This window comes from Plasmodium berghei (genome assembly GCF_900002375.2).
Source record: "Plasmodium berghei ANKA genome assembly, chromosome: 11".
NCBI lineage: Eukaryota > Apicomplexa > Aconoidasida > Haemosporida > Plasmodiidae > Plasmodium > Plasmodium berghei.
The window spans coordinates 1,685,710-1,713,178 of record NC_036169.2 but is presented as its reverse complement, the minus strand read 5'-3'; the positions used below and the strand labels follow the sequence as shown (position 1 = coordinate 1,713,178).

General features: G+C 22.0%; 5 protein-coding genes and 5 non-coding genes across 10 annotated transcripts; 5 read left to right on the top strand and 5 right to left on the bottom strand.

The window, feature by feature from the left end:
• Positions 1-947: 947 nt before the first annotated feature.
• Positions 948-1,018, bottom strand: PBANKA_1145761. Its single transcript has one exon. It is a non-coding gene; the product is annotated as a tRNA-Gly (tRNA).
• A 413-nt stretch (positions 1,019-1,431) lies between these two features.
• Positions 1,432-1,503, top strand: PBANKA_1145751. The gene has a single exon. It is a non-coding gene; the product is annotated as a tRNA-Cys (tRNA).
• Positions 1,504-2,093: 590 nt separating this feature from the next.
• On the bottom strand, positions 2,094-2,167 carry PBANKA_1145741. Its single transcript has one exon. It is a non-coding gene; the product is annotated as a tRNA-Arg (tRNA).
• A 734-nt stretch (positions 2,168-2,901) lies between these two features.
• Positions 2,902-2,973, top strand: PBANKA_1145731. Its single transcript has one exon. It is a non-coding gene; the product is annotated as a tRNA-Trp (tRNA).
• A 515-nt stretch (positions 2,974-3,488) lies between these two features.
• Positions 3,489-3,562, bottom strand: PBANKA_1145721. The gene has a single exon. It is a non-coding gene; the product is annotated as a tRNA-Arg (tRNA).
• Positions 3,563-5,354: 1,792 nt separating this feature from the next.
• Positions 5,355-6,427, top strand: PBANKA_1145700 (U2 small nuclear ribonucleoprotein A', putative; the record flags this gene model as incomplete). The annotated part of the gene is made up of 4 exons (XM_034566024.1): positions 5,355-5,433; positions 5,668-5,882; positions 6,060-6,142; positions 6,277-6,427. The coding sequence occupies 4 exons, from the start codon at positions 5,355-5,357 to the stop codon at positions 6,425-6,427; spliced, it is 528 nt and encodes a 175-aa protein (XP_034422662.1).
• Positions 6,428-7,612: 1,185 nt separating this feature from the next.
• Positions 7,613-10,276, top strand: PBANKA_1145600 (conserved Plasmodium protein, unknown function; the record flags this gene model as incomplete). The annotated part of the gene is made up of 1 exon (XM_034566023.1): positions 7,613-10,276. The coding sequence occupies one exon, from the start codon at positions 7,613-7,615 to the stop codon at positions 10,274-10,276; it is 2,664 nt and encodes an 887-aa protein (XP_034422661.1).
• A 942-nt stretch (positions 10,277-11,218) lies between these two features.
• Positions 11,219-14,584, bottom strand: PBANKA_1145500 (conserved protein, unknown function; the record flags this gene model as incomplete). Its single annotated transcript, XM_034566022.1, has 2 exons — positions 11,219-11,631; positions 11,818-14,584. 2 exons carry the CDS (start codon positions 14,582-14,584, stop codon positions 11,219-11,221), a joined length of 3,180 nt encoding a protein of 1,059 aa, XP_034422660.1.
• Positions 14,585-16,548: 1,964 nt separating this feature from the next.
• Positions 16,549-18,137, top strand: PBANKA_1145400 (Plasmodium exported protein (PHIST), unknown function; the record flags this gene model as incomplete). The annotated part of the gene is made up of 2 exons (XM_034566021.1): positions 16,549-16,620; positions 16,776-18,137. The coding sequence occupies 2 exons, from the start codon at positions 16,549-16,551 to the stop codon at positions 18,135-18,137; spliced, it is 1,434 nt and encodes a 477-aa protein (XP_034422659.1).
• A 499-nt stretch (positions 18,138-18,636) lies between these two features.
• On the bottom strand, positions 18,637-26,784 carry PBANKA_1145300 (conserved Plasmodium protein, unknown function; the record flags this gene model as incomplete). Its single annotated transcript, XM_034566020.1, has 2 exons — positions 18,637-26,535; positions 26,689-26,784. The coding sequence occupies 2 exons, from the start codon at positions 26,782-26,784 to the stop codon at positions 18,637-18,639; spliced, it is 7,995 nt and encodes a 2,664-aa protein (XP_034422658.1).
• Positions 26,785-27,469: the final 685 nt, after the last annotated feature.

The window sequence follows — 27,469 nt, the reverse complement described above, 5'->3', positions numbered from 1 at the left end:
ATAATGGGAATTTTCATAAAATTTTAGAATACATTACTTTTTCCATTCTACCACATTTCATTATCTATATTTTTTATTAACTTTATCTATGAAAAAAAATAACTATTTAAATATGTAAAAAAATACCGCCAAAAAATACGTTTAAAAATTATAGTGTTAATTTTAGTATATATTGTATGCATATATATTATTTATTATAATTTATACAATAAAGCTAAATTGATCTACGGGCATACATAAGCGCAACAATGTAGATTGCCCACAATATGTTTCGTATGCTCATTATATGTCGTATATATGTAATTTTTGCTATATTATAAAAAATTATATAAAAAAATAGCTTGCATTAGTTATAATTTTGGATATGAAATATAAACATTAAAAATAATTATTTTTAAATATTAAGTCATAATTTATTATCTTTATCACAAAAATATGTCTATATAAATTTTTTTTGAACAAATAATTATAAAGTTCGAACTATCATGAAAATTAATAATAGTATTAAATTATAATATTATATCATATTTTTTTTCCCAAAGAAAGATTATTCCAGTAATAGCAATAATATTGACATAAAGTTTTTAATTTTATTTCCCTTCATTAAAATCCAAATATTATATAATAAACATACTTAGAGAGAGGAAAAAATACTCGAAACAAATAAAGTTATTAAAAATGCTACAATAATTATATTATTCATAGACATGGAAATTTATGTATAAAAAAAGTTTATATGTTTATTAAATTTATAAAAACATTTTCAAAAATATGTATGCAATTCTTAAAAAATAAAATTTATAATTTAAATTTTATCAATTATTTAAGACTTTATTTTCATAATAAAAAAATTCACAAAAAAATATTTAAGTTTTTAATCCAAAATTTACTGTTATGTTTTAAATTTAAATACTTATATTTTTTTTATGGAAAAAAAATAATTATTATGCATCTGCCGGGAATCGAACCCGGGTCACTTCGATGGCAACGAAGTATTCTACCACTAGACCACAGATGCTTAATTATTACAAGCTAATTTATATGAATACATCGTCATATATTAGGCATCGGCATAGAAACACAAATATATGCAGGATAATATCTACATTTATTTATCTATAATTTTTATATTCACAAATCATCAATGTTCATATAAAAAAAAATAATAATAATAAACTATACCTTTTGAAAAAAAAGCATTTTAATACAGTAAAGCACAATAAATTAAATATTAATTTTTATTCATATTTTTTACAAATGTTTTATATTAAAAATATGTTGTTTATTGCTAATATTATTATTTTATAAAATATGTATTTATTTTTTATAGTTTGATCGTCTTCTCATTATGGAATTATATAAGTATAGTTACATATTTTTTATATGATAAATATATTGTATGTAATAACATTATTTCACATTCCTATTAGTGGGCGTGTAGCTCAGCGGTAGAGCAGCTGACTGCAGATCAGCGGGTCCATGGTTCAAATCCGTGCGCGCCCTTTTTTCAATTTTAGTTATTCAATAATAAATTTTAATTATATTTACATTTTTATATAAAAAAATATGCATAATATTTATATAACATTACCATAAACATACTAACATTTATAAAACATAATCTCATACCTTTTATAACGATAAATATACTCATTTATTACTTATATAAAATTTTTTTTCCCATCACGTATAGAAGTGATAAGCAAATACTGAAGCATGTTGCAATTTTTTTTCCATATAAAATGAAAAAATTAGAAATAATTTTAAATCATATGAAATATTTTATTCTGAATTTATTACGATATTCTAAAACTTAGAAATATATTCTATAGTCTATCAATTATTTCATTTATATTGTCTTTGAGTTTGAAAAAACATATAAAAATTATATTATCCTATAAAAAAATGTAAATTATTTTTTGTAGAAAACTCATTGGCATATTTATCATTAAATTCATATAGTAAATGAAATACATCCTCTATAATTAATCATTAAAATATACATTTTTTTGCATTATATTTATTATCTTACGTATTCACATTGAAAATATACTTTTCGCAAATTAAAGGGTTTTTGGAAAAATATTATTAATTACACCAGATGGGACTCGAACCCATAACCTTTGCCTTAGGAAGGCATTGCGCTATCCAATTACGCCACTGGTGCTATTATGTAATATTTAAATTTTTTAATAATATTTATATTACAAAAGATAATACATTTATATATACATATATGTTTTATATAATATTTTAATGAAAAGCATTTAAAAATATATTCCTATAATGATAAATCAATAGCAAATTCTACAATTATAATATTTTTTTTATTATAACATGTATTTAAAGTAGTGTACATATAATACAGATCATAAATAAATAAACTTACAATAACGTCTTTACTTACTATTAAGTTGCTATTTTTACACAAAGGGACATAATTCAAACTGCTAAATTTAATTTATATACAATCAAATATATATAAACATGCACATATTTAAATCTATACATATGTTCATTTCCGCATTAAGTTTATCAGCATTATTGCTTTTATAGATACATTAGTTAATCATATAAATAATTATATACATGAGTTCATTAACTTTTTAATTCTTCATCCAAAAATCCATAGCCATTCCTTATTTAAAAATATTAAGGAAAAAAGTGTATACATCATCAAAATTATATAAGGAAATGTAATACTACTATATATATCATAAATATTAAAAAATAATAAAAATAAATACAAAAATTAAAAATAATTATGTTACCTGCACAAATATATAACTTAATGAATAAAATTAAAAACGTTTACATTTATTAATAAAAATTTTTTATTTTACATTAATCACAATAAAATTTTCGTATTAATAATGCATAATATAAAATTAAACTAATATTGGGCCTATGGCGCAACGGTAGCGCGTCTGACTCCAGATCAGAAGGCTGGGGGTTCGAATCCCTCTGGGCTCAAAAAATATTATTGTTAATAAAATTTATTCTAATTATTAAAAAAACTTTATTTAATATTTTGTTTTTTATTATAATAATTTAATAGAATAATTAATTTTTGTACATAATACGTAATACAATAAAGTTAAAATATTATTTTTGAAATCCTTAAATAGTTAATTATACAATATTAATAAAAACATCTTTATTGTTTTTTTTGTAAATATAAATTTATAATTTTTATGTACACATGCATAAAGTAATATAATTATACTATAGCACATGGCCTTCGGCTATTTTTTATATGGCAGTTATAATAACCTTATAAATATATATGTTCATTGGAAAAATATTTAAAAAAATAATTAATATTCTGATCACAATGTATTTTTATGCTATATTTTACATGTACATTTTAACTATAAAAATTGTTAATCAAATTTTTCTTTTTATTAATAAAATTAATATTTTTTTTCTATTGCATTTGAAATATTTTTAATTCTATCATTTGTTTTAATTTAAAGAAAAAATAAGTGTAGGCCGGGCAGGAGTCGAACCCACGACCTCCCGATCCGTAGTCGGGCATTCTATCCAACTGAACTACCGGCCCTTATTAAATTTTTTTTTCTTCATTTTAATAAATATAATAGATACTAATATAATTTTTCTATAAAACATATATATATCATCTTATTATTCATATTTTATTTATTTTGCTTAATATAAGACCCCCTCAAAATAGTGCAATATATAACATTAATAAATAATATACTTTTGTAAAAATAACATACCAGTAGTTTCGCATGTAAATTTTAAAAACAAACTAAAAAATCATTCTTTGTGGTCATATAAATTGTAATTATTTGTTTCTTACAATAACCTATTTATATTGTACAATGAATAATTTTATTCACGCTAAAAAAATGCTAATAACAAATTAATTCTAAATAATAATTTACATTTTAAAGCAACATAAAATATCATTGTTGCAATATTTTAAAGTGCATATTTATGAAACAATACTCTTATGTTTGCACAAAAAATATTTAATTTAATATTGAAGACTTATTAACACTATAAGTTTACGAACTTCAACGGGCTACTACTATGTACATTACATATTAGTATTGTTAAATAATCGTCGAATCCTTATTTAAACAATATTGTGCTGAAATTAACTTTGTGTTCATTTATTTTATGCTATCATTATTGATACAAATAAATGACTTTGTATTCCCTTTTACTGTTTCGAGACATTTTTAATAGTTAAATTTATGCATAGTACCCAAAGAAATTTTTATTATTTTATAGGTAAAAAGTATATGCTTTATATTATATATATAATATGGTCATAAAGTGTGCAAAGAATACCTTACCCTCATTTTTCTATATCTAAAAATTTAAATATCTACGTCTTCATTTTTGCGATTTAAAAAATAAGTATACATATAAATTGCTAAACCCAACATTAAAAACTTATCAAATTGCGTTAGCAAATATTTTATTTTCATAAATTGCTCGTTTTGGGCTATAAAATTAATATATAACGAATGTTTACCTTAAGGATATATAAATAGGAGTTTCATAATAATATCGCTTTAATGAAAAGGCATATATTAACTAATTTAAAGGGATGGGAAGGAAAAAATATATAACATCTATTTTAATGATATATATTTTTCTTTCACCAATTTAGCATAATATAGTCGTTTGTGGGACTGTAAGGTATTAGTTTAATCAAAATTGTTAAACAAATACAAATTAAGAAGATTTAATTTCAAAAATATATGATAATTCTAATCAAGGAAAAATAATAAAAATAATGTTAATGGCAATAATTATAAAATTAAATCATTATGGGCCTTTTTGCAAAAAGTATGGCAAGTAACTTATCATCAAATTAAAGTAAAATATTCAAAGAATTATGAAAAATTAAATATATAATATATATTATAATAAATAAGCTATTCCCAATAAATATATCAAATGCAAATACCAGAAAAAAAAAGAAAATATATTTTCACTATATACTAAACATATAAGTTAACACTAAGTATGGCATAATATGTTTTTTGTATAAAAATATATATCCTTATTCACTTTTTCAAAATATAATAAAGAATGAATCACGATATTCATATCAAATAGAATATTAACCACAAAAGCATTTTACATTTTTCACGAACTATAAAATTAAAAATTTGTTCCCAAGCTTATTTTAATATTGAAATATATTTAAATTATCCATAAAAATGATAAGAGGACAGTAGTTAAAATATCGTAGAATTTTTTTTTATCTTTAACTCATCACCCTGTATATATTATTTTTTATCGTTTCTTTTTTTTTACAAAACTTAAGAAATTCGTTTATTAGTATTAAGAAAGTGGACGTATAGAACAAAATGAGAATAACAATAGATATGATAAATGATGCATATCAAACAAGAAGTCCTGCCAATGAAAATACGATATATTTAAGAGGTATAAAGAAACAACATATAATTGTAAAATATTAATATATTAGTAATAAAAAAAATATATGCATTTAGATCAAAATAATAATAAAGCTATATCAAGAAAGAAATGGCATAATAAAAGGAAGTGCATGATACATTCCAGTGTTTGTATAAATTTTATAACTTGCGAATTACAAATAATTTACATGTATATCTACTTATTTACATACTTATTTATTCCATTTTTTTCATTTTGAAGGTAACAAAATTAGTATCATTGAAAATTTAGGAGTTACGAAGGACTATTTTGAATGCATAGATTTGAGCGACAATGAAATTATTAAGTTAAATAATATTCCATATTTAGAAAAATTAAAAACCCTAATATTATGCAATAATAAAATCACTCGAATAGATAATGATGTATTTGAAAATTTACCTAACTTAAACTCATTAATTTTAACAAATAATAAAGTAAGACAAATATTTGCATATGCATATCTTTATTTATTTACGTATAACTATACGTTTTCATAATAAGCACATATCAAATTATAATTTGTGATTTTTAACCATTTCCCCATTATATTTTATCTTACACAGTACATATAAATATGAATGCATATGCAAACGTTATTATTGACTTTACAGATCGAAAAATTAGCTAACCTTAATGCCCTTTTTAAAGCCAAAAACCTAACGAGACTCAGTTTATTAGAAAATGCAGTATCAAAGTAAGCATATATCCAGTATATTTATGGAGAATTTTTTTATATTATAGGATTGCATATTATGAAGGTCCAATTTTAAATATGTTTTATATACCCATGTATATTTATATTATTATTATACTCCTTTCTATTTTTAGAGTAGAAAATTATAGAGAATATTTGATTTATAATTTGCCATCTTTGAAATATTTAGATTTTCAAAAAATTAAAACAAAAGACCGGGAAGAAGCCAAAGAAGTGATGAAAACCTTCAACTTAGATGACACTGATACTAATTATGAAAATTAAACTCCTGGTTTCATATATATACACACCATGAATTAGTAGTACTTCCGCTACATATCAGTTTCCTTTATGGATTATACGATTATTTATTTTTATTTAATTCTGGTCGGATAATACCCAACACAATTGAAGATAACAAATTCGGAATATACTTACCTAATTTATTGCTGTTTATTTTATTATTTTTTATATTCTGACAATTGCGCCACCCGTAATAGGGTAAAAATATATCTTAAAGTTTCTTTTTTCGATGATGATCTTTATATGCATATAAAGGAATCGGTAAAAATGGAAATAAAAAAATTATTATATTAAATGTTATATATATATTAGCATCCTTATGTAGTATTCCGGGAGATAATATTTTGGTAAAATACTTCAATTACAAAACTTCAAGCGTATATATCTATATATTGATATACAATATTCTTGTGCACATTTTGTATACTATTTTTTTCGTTTAAAGCTTTATAAGTCTTTCCAGTTGCTATTTTTAAAATTTCGAAAATATATGTTATATTTTTAATACATGAAAAACAGATGTTAAATTCAAAAACAATTTTATTTTTGCGTATTTATATTTTACCCTATTATATTTATTTATTTTATTTTTTTTCTACCAACTAGAAACAAAACAATATAAATATGTTTATGTATTTGTTTACTTCAATTCAATTAACATAATTTAATATCGTTATTTCCATGTTCATATGACATAATTTTAAACTAAAAATGCCACTTTATTATGACATTTTTATTAAAGGTTTCAATGATTAATTAATTTCTATTGAATAACTTTTTCTTATCACCCCTACTTCTTACACATGTATAATACATAGGTGTATGAGTTACTTCTATTATGATGTATGTTTTTTTTTGTAAGAAAGATGCATTTTTAAAAACATATTAATGCAAATGTAATTATTTTTAAAAAATATACCATATTACCAAAAAGCACGAAAATTAATTATAATTTTTAAACAGCGTAAAAAAATAGGGATGCCAGAATGAATAATTTGGTCATATCATCTTTAATGTTATAAAATAAATTTTTAAAAGAGAACACTTAAATTTCATATTAACATAAAAAAACGAAGAAGCAATATGAAAAAAATATCAGGCATATGCTGATGAAGAAAATAAAATCCATAATATTATATATATAAGCGAAAAAAGATGATGTAAAACATGATAAAAACTTTTAAAAAGGCAGTTTATTACTTTATATTGAACTTTATTTGCACATGCTTCAAAGTACATAAAATAAAAACATCGAACAAGATAGATTTATTTCCCTTCCCCCCAAAACAATTCGTTGATATAACACACAAAGCAAGATCAAACATATATAACAGTTGCAATAGTAACGATGCTGCTGCCAATCAACATTTAAAATCCATTTCTCAAGCATGCGGTCAAAATGATGAAAGTGAATCAGAAATTCGAAAGAAAATAGAAGAAGAAAGAAAAAGGCAAGAACAAATTAAGCGCGAAAACAGTTTATTTATTAACTCTGATTTTAAATATTTGAGTAATAGTATACCAATTAACGTAGAAAAAAGATATGCTTACGATGCATTTAAATATACCAGTGAAATTCTTGCTTATATATTTTTTGTAATAAATTTATTTAAACATGAACAATTTAAAAATAAAATATACAAAGAATTCTTAGAACATCAAGAAACACAAATCGTAACAAAAAATTCATATTCAGAGGAAAATCAGTTGTTCAACAAAAATGACACACTGAATGAAAGAAATAAAAAACTGGTAAAAAATTTCATAAGAAAATTTGGAGATAAATTCAAATTTTTTAATATTTATGAAAAAGTCCAAAGAGAGGATTGGGCTACCATGTTTAAAATGGAACAGGATGATAAAAATAACTTTTTCAAAAGTGTAAAAATTAAAAATGAAACCACAAAAGAATATTATTTTGTTATATATTACTGTAATTGGAAATATGATTGTATGGCACTTTATAATGCCTTACATAACATTTTTAAAAATTCGTACAATGATATTAATTTTTATAAAATATCAAATAATATTTATGAAAATGATGAATATACTGATTACGATAGCGAACAAAACGAAAAGGGGAAAAAAGAAAATGAAGAACTATTATCCAAATCTGTCATTGACCAAATAAAAGACATGTACATTAAAGATATAAAAAATAATAAAGTTATGGATATTGATAGTGTATTAAATAATGAAAATGCAGAAAACATAATTGAAATGCAAACCGACGAAGATCAAACATCTAAAAATAATGAAAATGATCAAAATAATGCACAAACTACAGAATCAAAAAATAGCATAGAGGGGGATAATACAAAAAAGACATTTCAAGAAATAATGGTCGAAGAGAAAAAAAAATTGGACGAAGAATTTTTTTTATATGGTTATTCAAAATATGAAGATTTAGAACAAATTAAAAAAGAAGAATCCATGATTAAAGAAACAAAAGATATTATAAAAGAAGAAAAAATGAGTAAGTACGTGTTAAATAACAAGAAAGATTTTAAAAACATCTTAAATGACTTCCCATTGCATATTAAAGATTACAAAGATTATTACAAATTCGACGATGGTAATAAAGAATATATATCACCACAAAAGGATCTAACTAATTTTCCTTCAGATGCAGCTGATAGTCCTAATAACTCGTCAGACTTAAGTACCACGTCATCAGCATCTAATATTTCAGATGATATTAAAAATAAAAACAAAACACAAGTAAATGTAAATGTTATATTTATTAGATTAAGTAACAGTACTGTAATAGGAAAAACAAAAAATATAAAAAAAAAAATAAAAAAAAAATGGATTTATTCACATGAAAAAGAAATCAAATTTTACGAACAAATATTATCAGTTATGCTAAATGAAAACATTTATTATAAAGACATACCATATATGGATATTTTTTCTATCAGCTATGATAAAAAAAACATATACGATTTTTTTAATAAAGTTAACACAAATTTAAAACATTGTTTTATTCATAAAAATAATGTATATGATATATATAATAATGTTATTAACGGAACAATGGATATATATAATTTTGACATATACGACACTAATAGTAATATTAATAAGGACAAAGATTATGAAAATGCGCAATATTCACATTGTAATCATAATGAGTTACTATCGAAAAATATTGTACAAGAAAATGACCAAGCTAAAAATGCAATTCAATTGGAACTCGAACAAAATAATCACATAACTTTTGAAGAATTAAGTCTAGACGAAGAAATTGAAAATATTCAAAATTATGAAACAGTATATGATGGAAGTATAAGTAATTTCAATGCATCTACCAAAAAAGTAGAAAACATGCCTAATAACACAAATTATATAGAATTGTTAAACTCTAAAAATTCAGGTATTAATATAAATCAAAATCATAGAGTAAAAATTAAAAAAAAAAAAAAAAGCAATGGTAATCAATACAAGCTTATTAAAAAAGAAAAGCATAATAAAAAACAAAAAAGTAAATATGAAATATTATTTAAACAAAAATATACAAATATATTTGCAAATCGCATTAAAGATAAAATTTCTATAGACAAAATTACATCAATTTCTAATGTTCACGATCATGCGAATTACACTGTTGACACGTTCAGGGACTATTCAATATCTCATATATTTAAAAACCTATTAACACATGAAAGCTTTAAAGTTGATAAAAATTATGTTTATTATTTAAATTATAAAATCCCAAAGGAAATATTTCCATTTATTCTCCAAATGTCTCTAGCCTATAAATACGAATACACAACTCTTATGATCAACGCGCCTAAAAAGGTTGAGTTTGAATTTAGAAACGTATAAGCACATATATATATATGCTTATTTATTAGCGAATACCTATTTTTTTGTATTTTTTCAATTTAATAAAAATTATATATATTCAAAGGAGGGGGCATGCAAGAGTGCAAAAATATATATGCACGTTATTAAGAAAAAGAAGCAACATTCGGAAAATATATATAGTAAAATTTTCAAATATATATTATTATTTATTCTTTCATATTCACTAAAAATTATAGTAATTCCCAATTACAAGTAAAACCAAAGGCAAATAAAAAATATACAAATGTCATAACTATTGAAATATATGCATTCATGCCTTCTTGTAATACCAATGAAACCATGATTATATTAAAGAAAAATACCCATATAGTAGCAGTTTATTTGTTAATAAAAGGATATTAAACTTTACAAAAAATTATATACGTTTCTCCAAGCTTACTATATTTTATGAATTAAAATATATCTGCATTGCTTGCCCTATGAAAGTTGTTTTAACATTTTTATACGCCTCTATTTTTATAAGTAATATTATAAAATCCAACTATATAAGAAATTTATCATTTTTTACATTTGAATTTTTTATTATTCTTAAAAAAACAAATATTTTAAAAAAAATTTATTATTTATTTACAAAAAATATTGTTTTGTGTCGTGAGTGTTTTTTAACTAAATGAATAATGTTAAACTTGAAATAAAATTATTAAAAAATATACACATTTCTAAAATATTTGCAGATTATTTTTAGCTTTATACATATGAAACACATATGTAGAGAAAAGGGATATCCACAGTAAATAATAACGTAGTTGTAATGGTATAATAATATAAAGGGGTATTCACTTATTAACAATTTCGTTTTCTTGAAGAATGTTTCTTCAATATATTACCCATTTTTTAAAATATTATGCAATTATGTATTTTTTTTAAGCACATTCTTTTAACATGCATTCTAACTATATTTTATTGTGTTTTAATTTTTAAACTGGCATACTTAAATATAGTTGCTAATTCTTGCTGTTCCGATGCAAACCCTTTTTCATGACATTGTTGCAAAAATTGGTCTATGTCGATGTATTCTATATAGGTTCTTAAAAATACCAAGGACTCTTTTAATAATTCTTTACTCATATATGAATTATTGTCATTTTTTAATTTCATCATTTTTTCACTTATCATAATAATTGTTTGGTTAGTTAAGTGAAATATTTTATTCACTATTTCATTCTTTTCGTCTTCTAATTCTTTTATTAAATTTTCATTTTCACTTTCTGTTTTTCGCCTTCGAAATTTATTTCGTTCATTTTCATTATTTTCTCTTTTTATAATTAAGTTATTAACTCCGTCGTAGAGAAGTTGAACAATATAATATTCATCTGAATAGGAAAATAAAAAAAATACGTATTTTATAAGAAATAGGAAAAACAATACAATAGTAAATAACCAAATCGATCGTAAAATAACAACCAACTTATAATAAAAAGTTCATTACATATATACATAGAGATAAAAACTAGGTGATAAAAAAAATTTCAAAGCGTATTACACTTTTCAGTTCTTACCTAAACTATAATCGCTCAATTTGTGGAAAATAAAATTAATGACGGACATCTCTTTCACTATTTTATTCTCAATTAGTATATTTACAATCACATTTAACAACGCACAATTATTGAAATATGTATAAACTATATTTAATAACTCTACTTCAAATTGAATTTGTTCATCTTCTGTTTTAAATATCCCCGAATTTTTATAACTTAAAAATATCACTGCATGGTTTTTAAATACCCTTTTTAAAGAAGAAACATTGGATGAATCAAAAAACATCAAGGATTTAAAAAAAAGGATTAAAATACTATAGTTGTCCCAACAATTTGAATTATTTAAAAAATCTTCTTTAAAGATATAATTATCAAAAAATTGTCCATCTAAATTAGTACTTGAGATATCATTAAGAAAATTAATATTTTTTGATAAATCTTTAAAAAAACTAGGAACATTACATAAGTAATTTTTTCTGTTTATATAATTTATAAAACTTTGAATTAATACATTAATAGCATCTTTAAGTTTGATTATAGAATCACATTTGGATTTATTATAATTAGCAGCATTGTTAAAATCATCTATATCACTATCCATGTCAAATTCTTTGTCTTCTATATTATCACTTTCATCAATACAATATTTTATTATTGAATTAAAAATAAAATATTCATTAAAATTTTCATATGTATTATCACTAGTAAGTTTAAAACTGTTACAATAATCAATAACTGTTTTAGGAACTAAATTATCGCATTCTTTTTTATAAATAAGAGAATAACTTTTAAAATATAAATTTCGAACCCATTTTCTACGATATTTTTTTTTTACACTATACATTAATTTTGTAATTTTTTTAAAATTCTCTCCTATATCTAATTTTTCTATTTCTTCCTTAAAACTATCTAAATTAAAAGGATGATTATTATTGTCATTTTGGTTGCCATCTTCATTGTTTTCTTCATCATCTTTATCATATTCGTCATATTCATCATATATATTTTCTTCATCATTGTTTTTTTTTGTTTTGTTTTTTTCTTCACCATTCTCACCTTCGTCATCACTATTTTCATCCGAACTACATTTTAAATCTAATTCAATACAATAAGGAACCTTATTGTCATATGCTTTGGTTCTGTTTAATGTAATTTCATTCTTTTTTAGAATAACTATATTTCTTTTTTGTTTCATTTCATTTTGTATTATATTATCAGTATTGTCGTTTTCCATTTCCCCTTCTTTCTCTGATTCAAAATTTAATTTATTATTATTTATCTCTACTTCGTCTATTTTTCTTTTCCTTTTCATTTTATTGTTATTACTGATATTTAAACCAACTTCATCTTTCTTATTATCATCATTACCTGTTTCTCCAGTGTTATCATCACCATTACCTTCTAATTTGGTTTCTTCATTTTGAGTTTCTCCTTTAACCTTTAATATTTTATTCATATCATTATATCTTCTTTTAAAAAAATTTTCTTTACTTTTTAATATTTTATGTTCATAAGCAAAAGAAGATAGTAAATATAAACATAACTCCATAAATAAATAAAATGATTCATTATCTAATTCTCCAATTTGCCTTAAAACAAATTTAATACATCTAATAATTACGCCTCCTAAATTTTTATTTATTAGTAAAAGTCGATGTATTAAGGATATATAAAAATAATAACTTTTGTTATTAAACGATGATAACAATTTATTAATTATACATTCTACCAAAACAGTATTGTATAATTTACTTTGTAATTGAACATATATGCCTAGTATTTTAGAACTAAATTCAACACTATTTTTATATAATTCAATAATATATATTATGTGTTCTTGCATTAACCATATATCATGGATATTTTTATTATCACTATATTTTGTTATAAATTTTATCTGTAAACTGGTTATGCAATCTATGCATTCATAGTTAATAAAGTGCTGGACGCTAATACAATTTTCAATTTCGGTTTCTAACTCTGCTCGATTATTTTGATTTTCGGATAACGCATTTTTTTCATTTTGGTCTTTTAAAAATACATTTTGAAATATTTCTTTTTGGTAAAATCGATGGGTTGCTACGCTTCGTAAATTATTTTCTATATAATGATGCAATGCTTCTTTTAGGTAAAATAATCGATCATTAAAATTGTCACTATGTTTAACACTATTAATATATATATATATGTATTCAATAGTCGTTAAATCATTATTATCTATATCTATATTATCAATACACGCCTGCCTCTTATCTATTAAATCAAAGCAACTGCTTAATATATTATCTAATTCTACTTTATTCGCATCATATATTTGCTTCGAAATATAAAAAAAATTACTTAAAAATAAATATAATATATTGTCAGCTTTTATATATTTATTTTCATTATATAATTCGACACATAATGCACATAAGTTTTTAAATAATTTTATACAATGAGAAAAATCAAAAACCCCACAGCAACTTATCCCTATTATACACCTAAACCATAACAAACAATGATATGAATTGCTTTTTATAAAAACTGAAATATTGTGATTTAATTTTAATATTAATTGTAGCTTTAACTTATCATTCCCTTTTGTTATTATTCCTAAAATAGTTGCATATATTCCTATCTTTACAGGCATGTGAAAAATGCATTCTAAAAGTGTGTCAATGCATTGATTTGTTCTACTCTTTAGTATCCTTTTCGATAACTCAAATATGTCATCACTATCAATTTCCTTATCTCCAATCTTTATGATCTCATTTTTTATAATATATAGTTCTATTTCTTCCATCGGCCAATATAAATAAAAACACTTACACGTTCAAAAGTTTCTCTAGCCAATACATATGAATTAATATACTAGGATATATATTATATTATTTTCTTAAAAAAAAATCCTTCAAGTTTCATAAAATGATTCAGAAAAAATAATGTTTCAAAAATCATACATAAGAAAATATCTCCATTTAATATAAGTGAAATGTTTTTAAATGATATAAAAAATCATTTTTTAATATAATAAATTTCCATACAATCATTATATATAATATGCTGATAATACATTTTAAAACAGCACAATTAAAATAAATATATAACGCATGTATAATGTATAATTTGAGGCCCGTAGTTTTCAAATACTGCAGAACTAAAAACTATATGTACAGTAAAAATTAATCTTAATATGTTAAAAAATATTTATTATATAAAATTCAGTATGAATACATAAAAGTATCAAAATCATATTTATTCACTTTGAAAAAAAACTACTTATTTTTTAAATTAACATATATGCTCCTGTTATTTTATATTTTACGTCCAATATAAAACATTATATATTTAATTATATCTACCAATTTTAGCATTACATAGTTTGAAAAAAATGAATATGTGAATTGTTCACGAAAAAACTTAAATAGCAAATTATATATAAATTAAAAAACATAAAATAATAGTGATATAATTTGTAGTAATTATGGAAATAATGCCATTTGAAAAAAATGTAAAAAAAAAATTATGATAAAAACCGAAAACCTTAATTTAAGAAAACAAATATATGCTTATAAAACATATGATGCAATGCTATAAATGAGAAAAAGACATTTCATTCAATTGAAATTAATATTTAAAATATTTATCCAAATATTTCAATGGTAAAAAAAATGTATATACATACATTTTTACTTTGATCGTTATATGAATGCTACCTTTCAAATACATTATACAAAAGGGTATCCATCCATATACAATATGTTACAAAGAATATATACGAACAGCAATACGTTTCTTATTTAGTATAAATACTTACAGAACAAACCTATTATTGCGTAGATAAATGTTACATACTTGAAATTTGCGCTATTGCTCGTCATTTGTTTTACAATGAGTTCAAAACATATTTATAACTTATACCTAATATATTAGTTCTCATAACTTTTAATAAAACCAAAAATTCATTAAAAGTATAAATACTCTAATAATTATGTCAAATTTTTGTATAATACTTTTTATAAAATATATAAATAAAAACAACTGATTTTTGCTTCAATTTTTTCCCTCTTCAAAAAACCCATAAATATGCCCATAATATGAATAAAATATATACATAATTGATAATACTATAGCATATTTTAATATAATACGTATTAATTGCCTGCTTCCGAATTTTATTAACAATCTAATATTTCTTACCATGTAGTAATATATATGTTTATTAATTTTAAATAAAATAATATAATTAGGTTATTTATAATAATAACAATTCGATTCTAAAATAAATACATATCTTTTTAAAAAAATGCATAAATTTAGAATATCATATTTCCAACAAAAATTATGTTTTGAAAAACCTTAAAAACAATTCAAAAAAAATATATGGCTAATCTACAAATTTAAAGCAAATAATATTATGATTATACGCTCAATTTATTAAAAAAACGGTCTCGTCTTTGATACAATATTTTATAAAGATGTTTTCTTATATATATAATTTACAGCCAGAACTAATACAAAACCCTCCATGATAATAGCAACTAAAAAAGATAAGTCTTGAAACAACATATTGCACCCACTATAATAATAAAATATTAAATATATATTTTTTTTTCAAAATAAATTATATATTTTTATTTGAAATCTAAATAAATCTAACAATTAAAGAATGCATATATAACAATATTTTATTAAGTTGTACAAATATATATAGAATATAATAATTCTTGATTTTTCTCTTGTTTTTTATAACATATTATTTTGAAAATGAATACCTATTCAAAATTTTCAAAAATGCCCAAATTGTTTTATTTATCCGCATTGTTCTTGGCGCCGAAGGTACTAAACTTAGTTAAAATCTTACATAGATAAAAATATATATATACATATGTATGGTATACTATTTTTTTCTTCTATTATAAAATCAACCCTACAAAAAAAGTAAACCAACATTATATAATGTAACCATTATATATATTTAATTGTTTTTATAGTATGTGACAAGCCTATGTCAGGCTAATGATTTTTTAAAAGCCCAATTAAATGTTTTAAATTCAAGGAATTTATCTGAAACTTCTGTTGTAAATGATAATTTAAGTAATAATGTAAATAATTTAAGAGATGAACCCAAATTTGATGAGATTGGAAATCCGAAACCAATTAATGATTTTGTGATGGCAATGTTTCTTGCTAGCGAACCTGACGATTCTAGTAACCCGATTAGCCCCAAAACGATGTTTACTATTAGTAGTATCTCTGATGAAAACGACTTGGATAATGTAAATAATAAAACACATCAAAGTAATCAGATTAGGGAATCATTTAGCAATAGTATGGATGATTATTTACAGTCTTATAGTAATATAATTTCAGTTGGTAATGCCAATGATCCCCATTCTAGTAAAACAGAACCTTCAAACGAAAATAGCGCACCCACGTGTTCGGGGGATAGAAGTGGCGACCAAGGTACCGAATATAATTCACAAAACATAACTCACAATGACGAAATGAAAAAAAAATCTTTAAAAGGGTTTATAAAAAGTGATAACTGTAAAAAGGATAATGCACATGAAAAGAAAAATGAAAAGAAAAGTAAAAAGAAAAGTGAAAAGAAAAGTGAAAAGAAAAGTGAAAAGAAAAATGAAGAGAACAGTGAAAAGAAAAGTAAAAAGAAAAGTGAAAAGAAAAATGAAGAGAACAGTGAAGAGAAAAGTGAAAAGAAAAGTGAAAAGAAAAGTAAAAAGAAAAGTGAAAAGAAAAGTGAAAAGAAAAATGAAGAGAAAAGTGAAGAGAAAAGTGAAGAGAAAAAGAAATATGAAAATAAAAAATATCATTTAAACGATAATTTGGAACTTGAAGAGTCTTTCGAATGGAATAAAAGTGAAACAGAAATTTCTTCTAATCTTTCAGTTTGTAGCAAATCAAAAGAAACACTTGGAATTTTGGAATCGAATTTGATTGAAAAATTACATAATAACTCATCCTTATCGAACGTGTTGGATTCTATACATACTATTAAAGAGATTGAACAAAATATTTTTAAGATTATGATGTTAGAAGAACAAAATAGTTGTATCCTTTTAGGAAAAATTAATAACATACCACAGAAATTTATAAAAGAAAAATGGAATTTTGCTCATAACAAGATGCGCCAAGAAATAAATGATAAATTCCCTAAAATATTTGATGATTTATATAATTATGCTAAAAAAAATAGTGGAAATACTAAGGATTTAATTTCCGATATAAAAATGACTCAAAACAAGTGTACGCGATTAAGAGAGTTAATACACAAGGATAACCAACATTTTTTTATGGAAAACATTAAGCAGTTTTTGAAGGACATACAAAGCTAAACTTATTTACCTTATAAAATAATGTATATGCATATGTATCCATTTAGTCTTTCTTTTTAATTTATTTATATAATTTTTATTCGATTTTAAATGTTTATAGTATTCATAATATATCTTGTTATTTGTACTATTGTTTATTTTTATTTGTTTAAAAACATAAACAAAACGTATTAACAAATTACACATATATATATAAATTAATAAAAAAAATATTTAATATGAGTTTTATAACAGTAATATGCCATTAAATCTTCCTCTACATGATATATGCAACATAAATTTGTTAAATATAACACGTGGTCTTAGTTTTCATTTTACAGGGATTTATCTTATGCATTTATCAATATCGAAAAATATTTATTGTATATGAATTTAGTACGCGTGCTTCATACATATATATATATATATATATTCTTCACGTACGACAGATTGAAATATAACTTCGACATTAACAATGAATTGTAGAACCCGTTTTTTCCATAGTTGGCCCATTTTGTTATTACAAAAAAAAATGAGGATAGTTGAGCATAATGGAATACTTCAAATTTTGAATAATATAATCTGGAAATACGAAAATATTAGAATTGTTTCGAATTTTAAAAAAGTATATAAACACAAAAATTGATGTATTGGAAACCGAATCGACAATATTGGGCTGATCGATGGCGTTACATTTATTAAATTCGGTAAGTCTTATATCTAAATGAATTTGTTTATCTTTTTCATTTTCAAAACCATACGTATTATATATACATAATAATATATTTAATATATCCATTAAATGCTCAAACATCAATTTTTTTACTTTGTTTTTTATTATCATTAAATAAATACAATTATATATTTTATCCCAAATCGCTTTATCACCAATTTGAAAAAACTGTATTTCATTTAAAAACATTAACTGTAAATATGTTTTAATTAAACTCAATACATTCATATTATTTTTTCCGATTTCAAACAATAGACATAATAATTTTCCGAAATTATAAAAACAATTATTACTTCCATTTTCAATATATAAATATGTATCACTTTCATAATTTTTAATATCATCATTTTTATCACAAACGTCATTTTTTTCGTCTTGGTATTCGTTTTTGCATTTAGTATGCCTATAACTATCAACATCCTTTTCATTAAGATGAGCTTTATTTTTCAAAAAAACTGATTTGATAATATCTACATAAATATTTCGCTTCTCATCTTCACAATGATTGATTTGATCCAAATCAAACTTATAGTTATGTAAATTATCCACTTTAACAAACTTATTTATTTTTTCAAAATTAAAAAAATAAAACCAATTGTTTGGATTTTTTTTAATATACGAATAAAAAAATACAGAAATAGCTAATTTGAAAAAATAAAAACTAAAATTACTATCATAGTTAGCTATGTCATCAAAATTACGATTATAAAAATATTTTGTTAATAATATGTTCATACATTCGTAAAGTTTTGAAAATTTTATTTTGTGGATAAATATAGACGGTATATTGAAAATAAAAATCCACACATGCTCAAATATATCATATTCCTTATAATCAATTAAAAACTCTATAATTTTGTCAAATATTTCATATAAATATTCAACGTTAATAAAAACAGAATCTCCAAAAACGTAGGTATTCTCTTCATCTGGATTTGTGTCTTTTGTCTCCATTTCTCCATTATCGATATTTTTAATGACCCGATTGCTATCAATACCCTTAATTTGATTACGAATCAATAGAAAAATCAGATTCATACATTTTAAGTTAGCAACAATAACAAAATAAATATTATCAACATTTTTTGTGCAAGCACTTTTAAATAATTCATTTAGCATATAATATATATGCAAAAATCCTTTTATTTCTTCTAGATCTAAATTATCATACTCTTCAGTTTTATAAACATTTACAAATGATTCCACAAATATATTTATTGATATCAAACCTCCCCTTTTATCTTTTTCATATTTGGATTCTAAAAAGATTAAAAATTCTTTTATATAATCGTTAAAATATTTATAAAAATGAAAACTGTTCCTTTTTTCTAATATACTATAAATATCTTTATAATAATTATTTTCATGTGTTATAATATTTTTAAGTATAAAACTTCGAGCAATTAATTTCCCTTCTAATTTTTTTAACAATTCATTATTTTCCTTATCGAATAATTCTCGTTTTTTAAACTCTTCTAAACAAATATCAGTAATTTCATTCGTCATATAATTTGTTAAAATGTCCAAATCATTTGTGTAATTTATTTTATTTCCATTAATTTCAATCGATTTCAATTTATTTACTAAATTCATTTTTATCTTATTTTTTAAATGATCTTTATCTACCACTGTTATTGAAGTGATACTTTGACCATATGAAATAATTTCCACATTTACAACATTGAAACCGTCTCTAATTTCATCAAATAATTTTAAAAATATAACACCAATAATATTATTCGAAGATGCAGATGTTGTTTGAGAAGATATAATATATTTATCAGATGAATTAAGCTTACTTATTTCATTTTTTATATTGAGAACAAAATTCCCATCTTCATGTAGCAATGTTCTTATTTCGATATTCAGTTGATTTATAAAATATAATTTATTGTACTCCTTAATATCATCTATCCTTTTTTTATCCCTAACTATTCGTTCATCATCTATATCCAAAAGGTACTTTTTTTTTAATAAATATAAGATAACACTACTACAATAGCTTCTAACGTGATTGTTATCTTTATAAGTAATATCTAATTGGTAAAAATCTTTTAACATATGATTATATATATATTTTATATAAATATAGAAAGGAATTTTATTTACTAAATAATATAACAAATCATTAATGTGTGATAAATGCTTGTTAACAATATGTAATAATATAAAATTAAAAACCGATTCAAAAATTTCGGCACACAGAGCTATATTTAACAAGGTATTGCACTGTTCTAATTTTTCATAATGATCTAATAATTTAATCATCAAAAAAGAAAAATTATTTAGCACATATTCATTAATATTATTTTTATTAATCAAAAATGACATAAACATTTTTATGCTTTCTTCAAGATGTAATATATTTTTATAATTACTAACTATTTTTTCCATAACATCTTTTTCTTTATTTGAATTATTACATTTCAATAATCTATCAAAATATATTTCTATTTCTGTGTAATCACAAATTTGATCATTATTCTCTTTTATTTTTAACTCATCATAATATATTTCAACTTTTCCACTATTTGTTAAATAAAAACTAAGTAAAACTTTTAAATCAAATTTTATATCATCCAACGATTGTATACAACTATTTAAACAATCTAGATAAAATAATTCGATTTTTTTATTTCCTTCATATTTTTTGTAAACCTCTAAAACATTCAATATAAAAATGTTAGTATTACTCTTTGAATTAAAGTTTTCACCATTTCTGTCTTCTTTTAACCAATTCACGTCCCTTTCATCGTTATGCCAATATTGTTCATTCCCCTTGCAATTACATTTCCCACAATACTGAGAATACTTAACAAATGCAATTTTTAAAACACCATAAAATGTAATGCTTAGACTTTTCTTTATTAAGTAACTATCACTGACAGCATGAGAAAAAACCAAAAAATACGGTATTTGGAATGAAAATATTTCCATGTTTACATCCTTAAGATATTCAATTAAAAATAACAAAAACGCCTCATCAATAAATTCATTATTTGTAGAAATATAATAGTTAAATAACTCATCGTTTAAAGTATTTATTCCATATATAGTTTTCCCTAATAACTTATTATTATCTATGTGTAAAAATTTTTCTTCAATTTCTATCATAGTATTATTTACATCTTTATTTTGTATATGCTTAAAATAATTTAATTTTATTATATCATTTCTTGTTATTATTAAATTTACTATCATTTTCTTGCATATATATTTTATAACCGCATATACATATTTATTACATTTTTTTAAATTTATTATACCCTCACTTCTGCTACATACCACTTTATCAAAAATTTGCGTTAAACATCTTGCTACATTTTCCATACTTTCTTCTATACTATTGAACATTTTATTTGGATTATCTATTTTTATTAAATTCGAATTTATCATCCTCATCAGTTCATTAATATTATCATTACTACAATGTATATTATTCTTTTCGGTTCCATTACTAAAAGAAAAAAAATCATTAATTTTTTTGTCATACTTATAAATCCCCAAATTTGTGTATTGCATAAATAAAAATAAATATATATAACTACAACTGTATATACTTAGAAGTTTATAATGTGTAATAATAGTCATATTTCTTTCCTTATTAATATAATCATACACATTTTTTAATAAATGATCTTTTCGGCATTCGAATTTTTTTATTTCTTCTATAAAATTTTCATCCAATTCTTTTTCATTATTCTTTAAATAGTTTATGTAAAATAAATCGTCTTTTGTATTAATACAAGAATTACATACATTTTCTGCATACTTTATCACAATGTCTTCATTTTTCATGTACGTATTATTATTTTCATTTAAATCATTACATGATAAATTACTTTCCTTAAATATATTCATGCTATTTATATTTTTGTCTTTTGTTTTTTCTTTAATATTTATGTCAATTATATAATTTTGAATATCGCATGGTAAAATCGGGATATCCGAAAACATCTCTTTGTTTGGCATCATTTTCTTTTCATCATTTTTCAATAGATCGTTCCCATTTTTATGATTTTTATTTGTATCACTTCCATTTTTGTCAATATCTCCTAAATAATTATCATACCGTAAAACACCTAAAGCATTCTCTAACATATTCACATCATTAATGTTTATATTTGCCTGGATTAAAATAGAGAAGAATAAATTACTTAATCCCAAAAAACAATATTCTGAATATATATTATTTTCTAATTTAATATAGGAAATAAAATATTTGCTAATTTCTAAGCAATTTTTGCTTAAATACTCCAAAAAGGGATTGTAATATATAGAATAAAACAAAATGATACATACAAAGTTTTTTTTCTTTTGATTATCACTATTATTCGATGTAACTTGTTGAGAATATTCATAAATGTCTTTTAAGAAATCTGAAGATAATTTATTCGAATGAAATTTATCTAATCTTAAAAAAATCTGAGATATATAATATCCATACATTTTTTCTATTTTAAAATTACCAATTGTGCATGTATTAATTATGTCTTTTTTTAGCATTAAATTGATGCTATCCTCTTTCAATGTTGGTAAACAACTTAATAATTTTAGTGCCTTTTTGAGCAAAGGAAAATTATAATCGTTTGTAAAATTCTCTTTTGCATATTTTATTATTTCTAAAATTATACTTCCAACTGATTTATATATAATAATAGCATCATTAGAACCCTCATTATTCATGCCAAGTTGCCTACTATTTATAATTTTACCCCATATTGGTAAAAATGATTTTGAGAAAAACGCGAAATAAAAAAAGGTAATACTATATTTTAACAGAATTAGCTTTTCATTTGTCACTTTTTTTGTGTCTTCTTTCACATAATCAAAATATATGTAAAACAAATAATCCGTTAGATTCTCTAAAATGCAATAATATTTTTCAGCAAAAAAATTATCTCTTTTTATCAAATAACCAAATAAATATATTATTGAACAAATAACTCTATTTTCTTCATCGTTATTAGAAACTTCTTTCAAATTTTTGGAAATTAAAACGTTAAGAAGATCACTAAATAAATCTTCATTGCTTTCTTTAATTTGCAAATATATGTGTATTAGCATCTTTGATGACTTACTTACCAATTTTGTATTATGCGCATACAGCATATTTTTCAATAATATATTTAATCGATTTTTTACTATTTCTGCTAAATGACTATTTATTAATTTATTTGTTCTTTCAACATCGATCAATGTGATACAACCATTTTTATCATTACTAAAATCGGAATTATTCTCCACATTTTTATTACTATTAGAGAAAAATTGTTTCAATTCCTTCATAAATATGCTATACGAAAAGCAATATATCATCAAATAGTCATCTTTAAGTTTATTAACACAATTAACAATGCTAATTAAAAATATATCAAATATTAAAATTGTTAAATATATACTTTCTATAGAAAAATTATTCCTAAAATTTATCACTTCTATATATTTAATTAAACTGCACAACTGATCTATATTAAATGTTGAGTAATGTTTATTGGCATATTCAATAACACTTTTTGCATTATCTATTTCGATAAATTTTCTTAACTTTATTTGCTCATAACTCAATTCTTCATTTTTATTTGGTTCTGTACTAATTAAATTCGAAACATCTTCCTTTCCCTTACATCCTTTTAGATTAACCTTATCAAATGTGTTCTCAAAAAAATAGTGAAAAATAAAATCGGATTTATCATGAAACAACTTTTTTGATATAAAAATTATATAATCACTAAATGAAGGCATATTTTCTTTTTTATGCAATTTTAGATATTGTTTTGCTGTATCTGACAAAATAATGTCACTGCATTTTTCAAATAGTAAAAAATAATACGCATATTCACGAGTTTCACATTTAAATATGTTTGAACTCCAATTAAGTATAACACCAATTAATAAACTATTCTGTGTGTATTTTATGAATTTATCTAATATACTCATAACATTTTCAACAATTGCTTTTCTAAAATCTATATTACTTCCTCTTCTTTTATCGACGCTAGTTTCATAGATACTACTGTGTTCATCATTATCGATTTTCATTTTTTCCATAGTCCAATATAAAAAAGATTCATTATTTCCATCAAAATTGTTCATATTCAATTCTTTGAAATCCGCATATTCCATCTTTATACCAATCAATCGACTCCTACTTTCATTCAGACAATTTTTAAAATATTCCATCAAACATGACAAAACTTTGTTTACGTTATTGTATAAAATGTACGAATCTTTATTTATGTTATAAATATTTTTTAATTTATTAAAAAATATATGCGTTAATAAAAACGAATTGTTCAATAAATTTATATTAGTTTTATGTTCATTTATTTCTAGCTTATATATTTTCTCTATCATTGTTGCGGTATTTTCCAGTAAAATATAGTTGTTTTCCTCACCATTTTCTTCAGTTAATGCTTTCAAATTACAAAAAATTATATTAAATATATAATCAATGTAGTTATTAAAAAACACAACTTTGGTATTTGCCCCTATAATATATATAAGTAATTTATTAAGACAATTATTTAAATCTTTATTTTTTAATTTAGTGTTGTATTTATTTTCTCTTAAATATGCTAAAAGCTCTTTTTTATTATTAAACATTAATTCACATTTTTTAAACTCATTCATAAAATCGATACTTTTAATATTTACATCATTAACAAAATAGAAATAAAAATAATAAATATAGCATAGTAATTTATGTAATTGTTCCTCTTCTTTAATTACTATACAACTATTTTCAAATATACTAAAAACTTTTAAAATATAATTTATTGAATATATATCATTATCAAAATACTTTATTATGTTCATATATATATCTACATATATTGAATTATCATTAAAATTTACACTGTTCTGTTTACTTTTTAATAATAAATTAGCGAATTCTTTTACTCCATCATATTTTTCGTTTGAACAAATTATATATGATGAATAAGCTAAACTATGATTACACAAAAAATTACTTAAAAAATTCAAAGTATTTTTCTTCATTTTTATATGATTTTGCTTTGAATAATATTTGCTATTAAGGAATTTTTCTTTGTATATATTTACTAAATCTTGTCTAATAAATTTTATCAATTTTATATCTATACAATAAATTGGAATAGCTAAAAATTCATTTATGCACATAATGAATTTTTGTAGTTTTTTATAATATTTATCATCACAAAAGTAGGTATTATGATTATCATTTTTCAGATCAATATGCGTAATTCGATTAAAGTTAATATTATTAACAACATTTATATTGCTATTAAAGCAAAAACTTTTAAAAACGGACGAAATATATTTATTCATTTTCATCTTATTCTCATTTTTATTTAAAATTTCCAAACTTTCTACAAACTTTATTATCATAAACATTCCCATTTCTTTGTTATCCGCTAATATATCACAATTCTCTATTATCAATTGTTGAAATTTTAACTTTTCTTCATCATCGACATTTTTAAATCCTGCATCCATAAATATATAAAATGTACTGTTATATAATATCCTACTATTGCCTATCTTGTCAACATTTTTCAAATAATTTTCAACCATTCCTACAGCGGGAATCTTAATCCGTTCTAAGGATTTGCATCTTATTATACAGTGACTAATAATGTCTATTAACGATTTTCTCAAATATTCTTCGCATGTTAATATTTCATCTAACAAAATTGGAATTAACTGAAAACCAAGTAAAATTAAAAAAAATGTAACAATACGGTTCAATAAAAGCATAAACATATTAAAAGTTACATATCATTAATAACAACATGAATAGCATTATATTATACAGCCACCAGCATATCTTCACTATTTTTATAATGCATATATTACCTTAAATAGGACATCCTCAATTTTATTGTCACTGGTTAAAGATAAATTTAAGAGAATATCATCATGGTATTTTTTTTTTCTTTCTTCGTGGCACATATTTATAGAAAAAAAAAATTTACAATTTCGTTGCACACAGATAATACTGGTGATGGGGAATAATGCTTTATTTCAATAAAAATTTAATTGTTATTAAACAATTTAATGAAAAAAACATTAAAAATAAATATTTTGGTCTTTCACTATTTATATAATAACGTTTTGAGGTTAAATTTATTTAGATATCTTTTAATGGAAAATGATTTATATATATTTTTTTCTCTTTCATTCATTCCGTTTTTTAAAGTATATAACAAAACATCGATACATAAGTAACAAATATTACCAAAATAAACAAACATATATGTACTTATTCATGTGCCGAAATTTTTAAGTAATAACAAATCCCATCATAGGATCGTTCATTTATTCATACTAGATTAAATGATTACCGAAAAAAAAATATATATATTTGGTCAAATTACAGGCACAAGGTAACTTTTCAAAAAGTTCTTCTCTTATTTAGGAACGTTTTATTATAAATTTTATATTTTATTATTTTGTAGCATCATTTCAATTATTATTTTTAATATATATATTTGTAGAATACTAATTATTGTTTGAGATTTTTTAATATGTAATCGTTAAATTGAAAAAACCACCATAATCTATATACAAAAAATGCTCAAAAGGATAAATTTCCTTTTTTCAAAATTTTTCAGCATTGCTTCGAATATGAAAATAA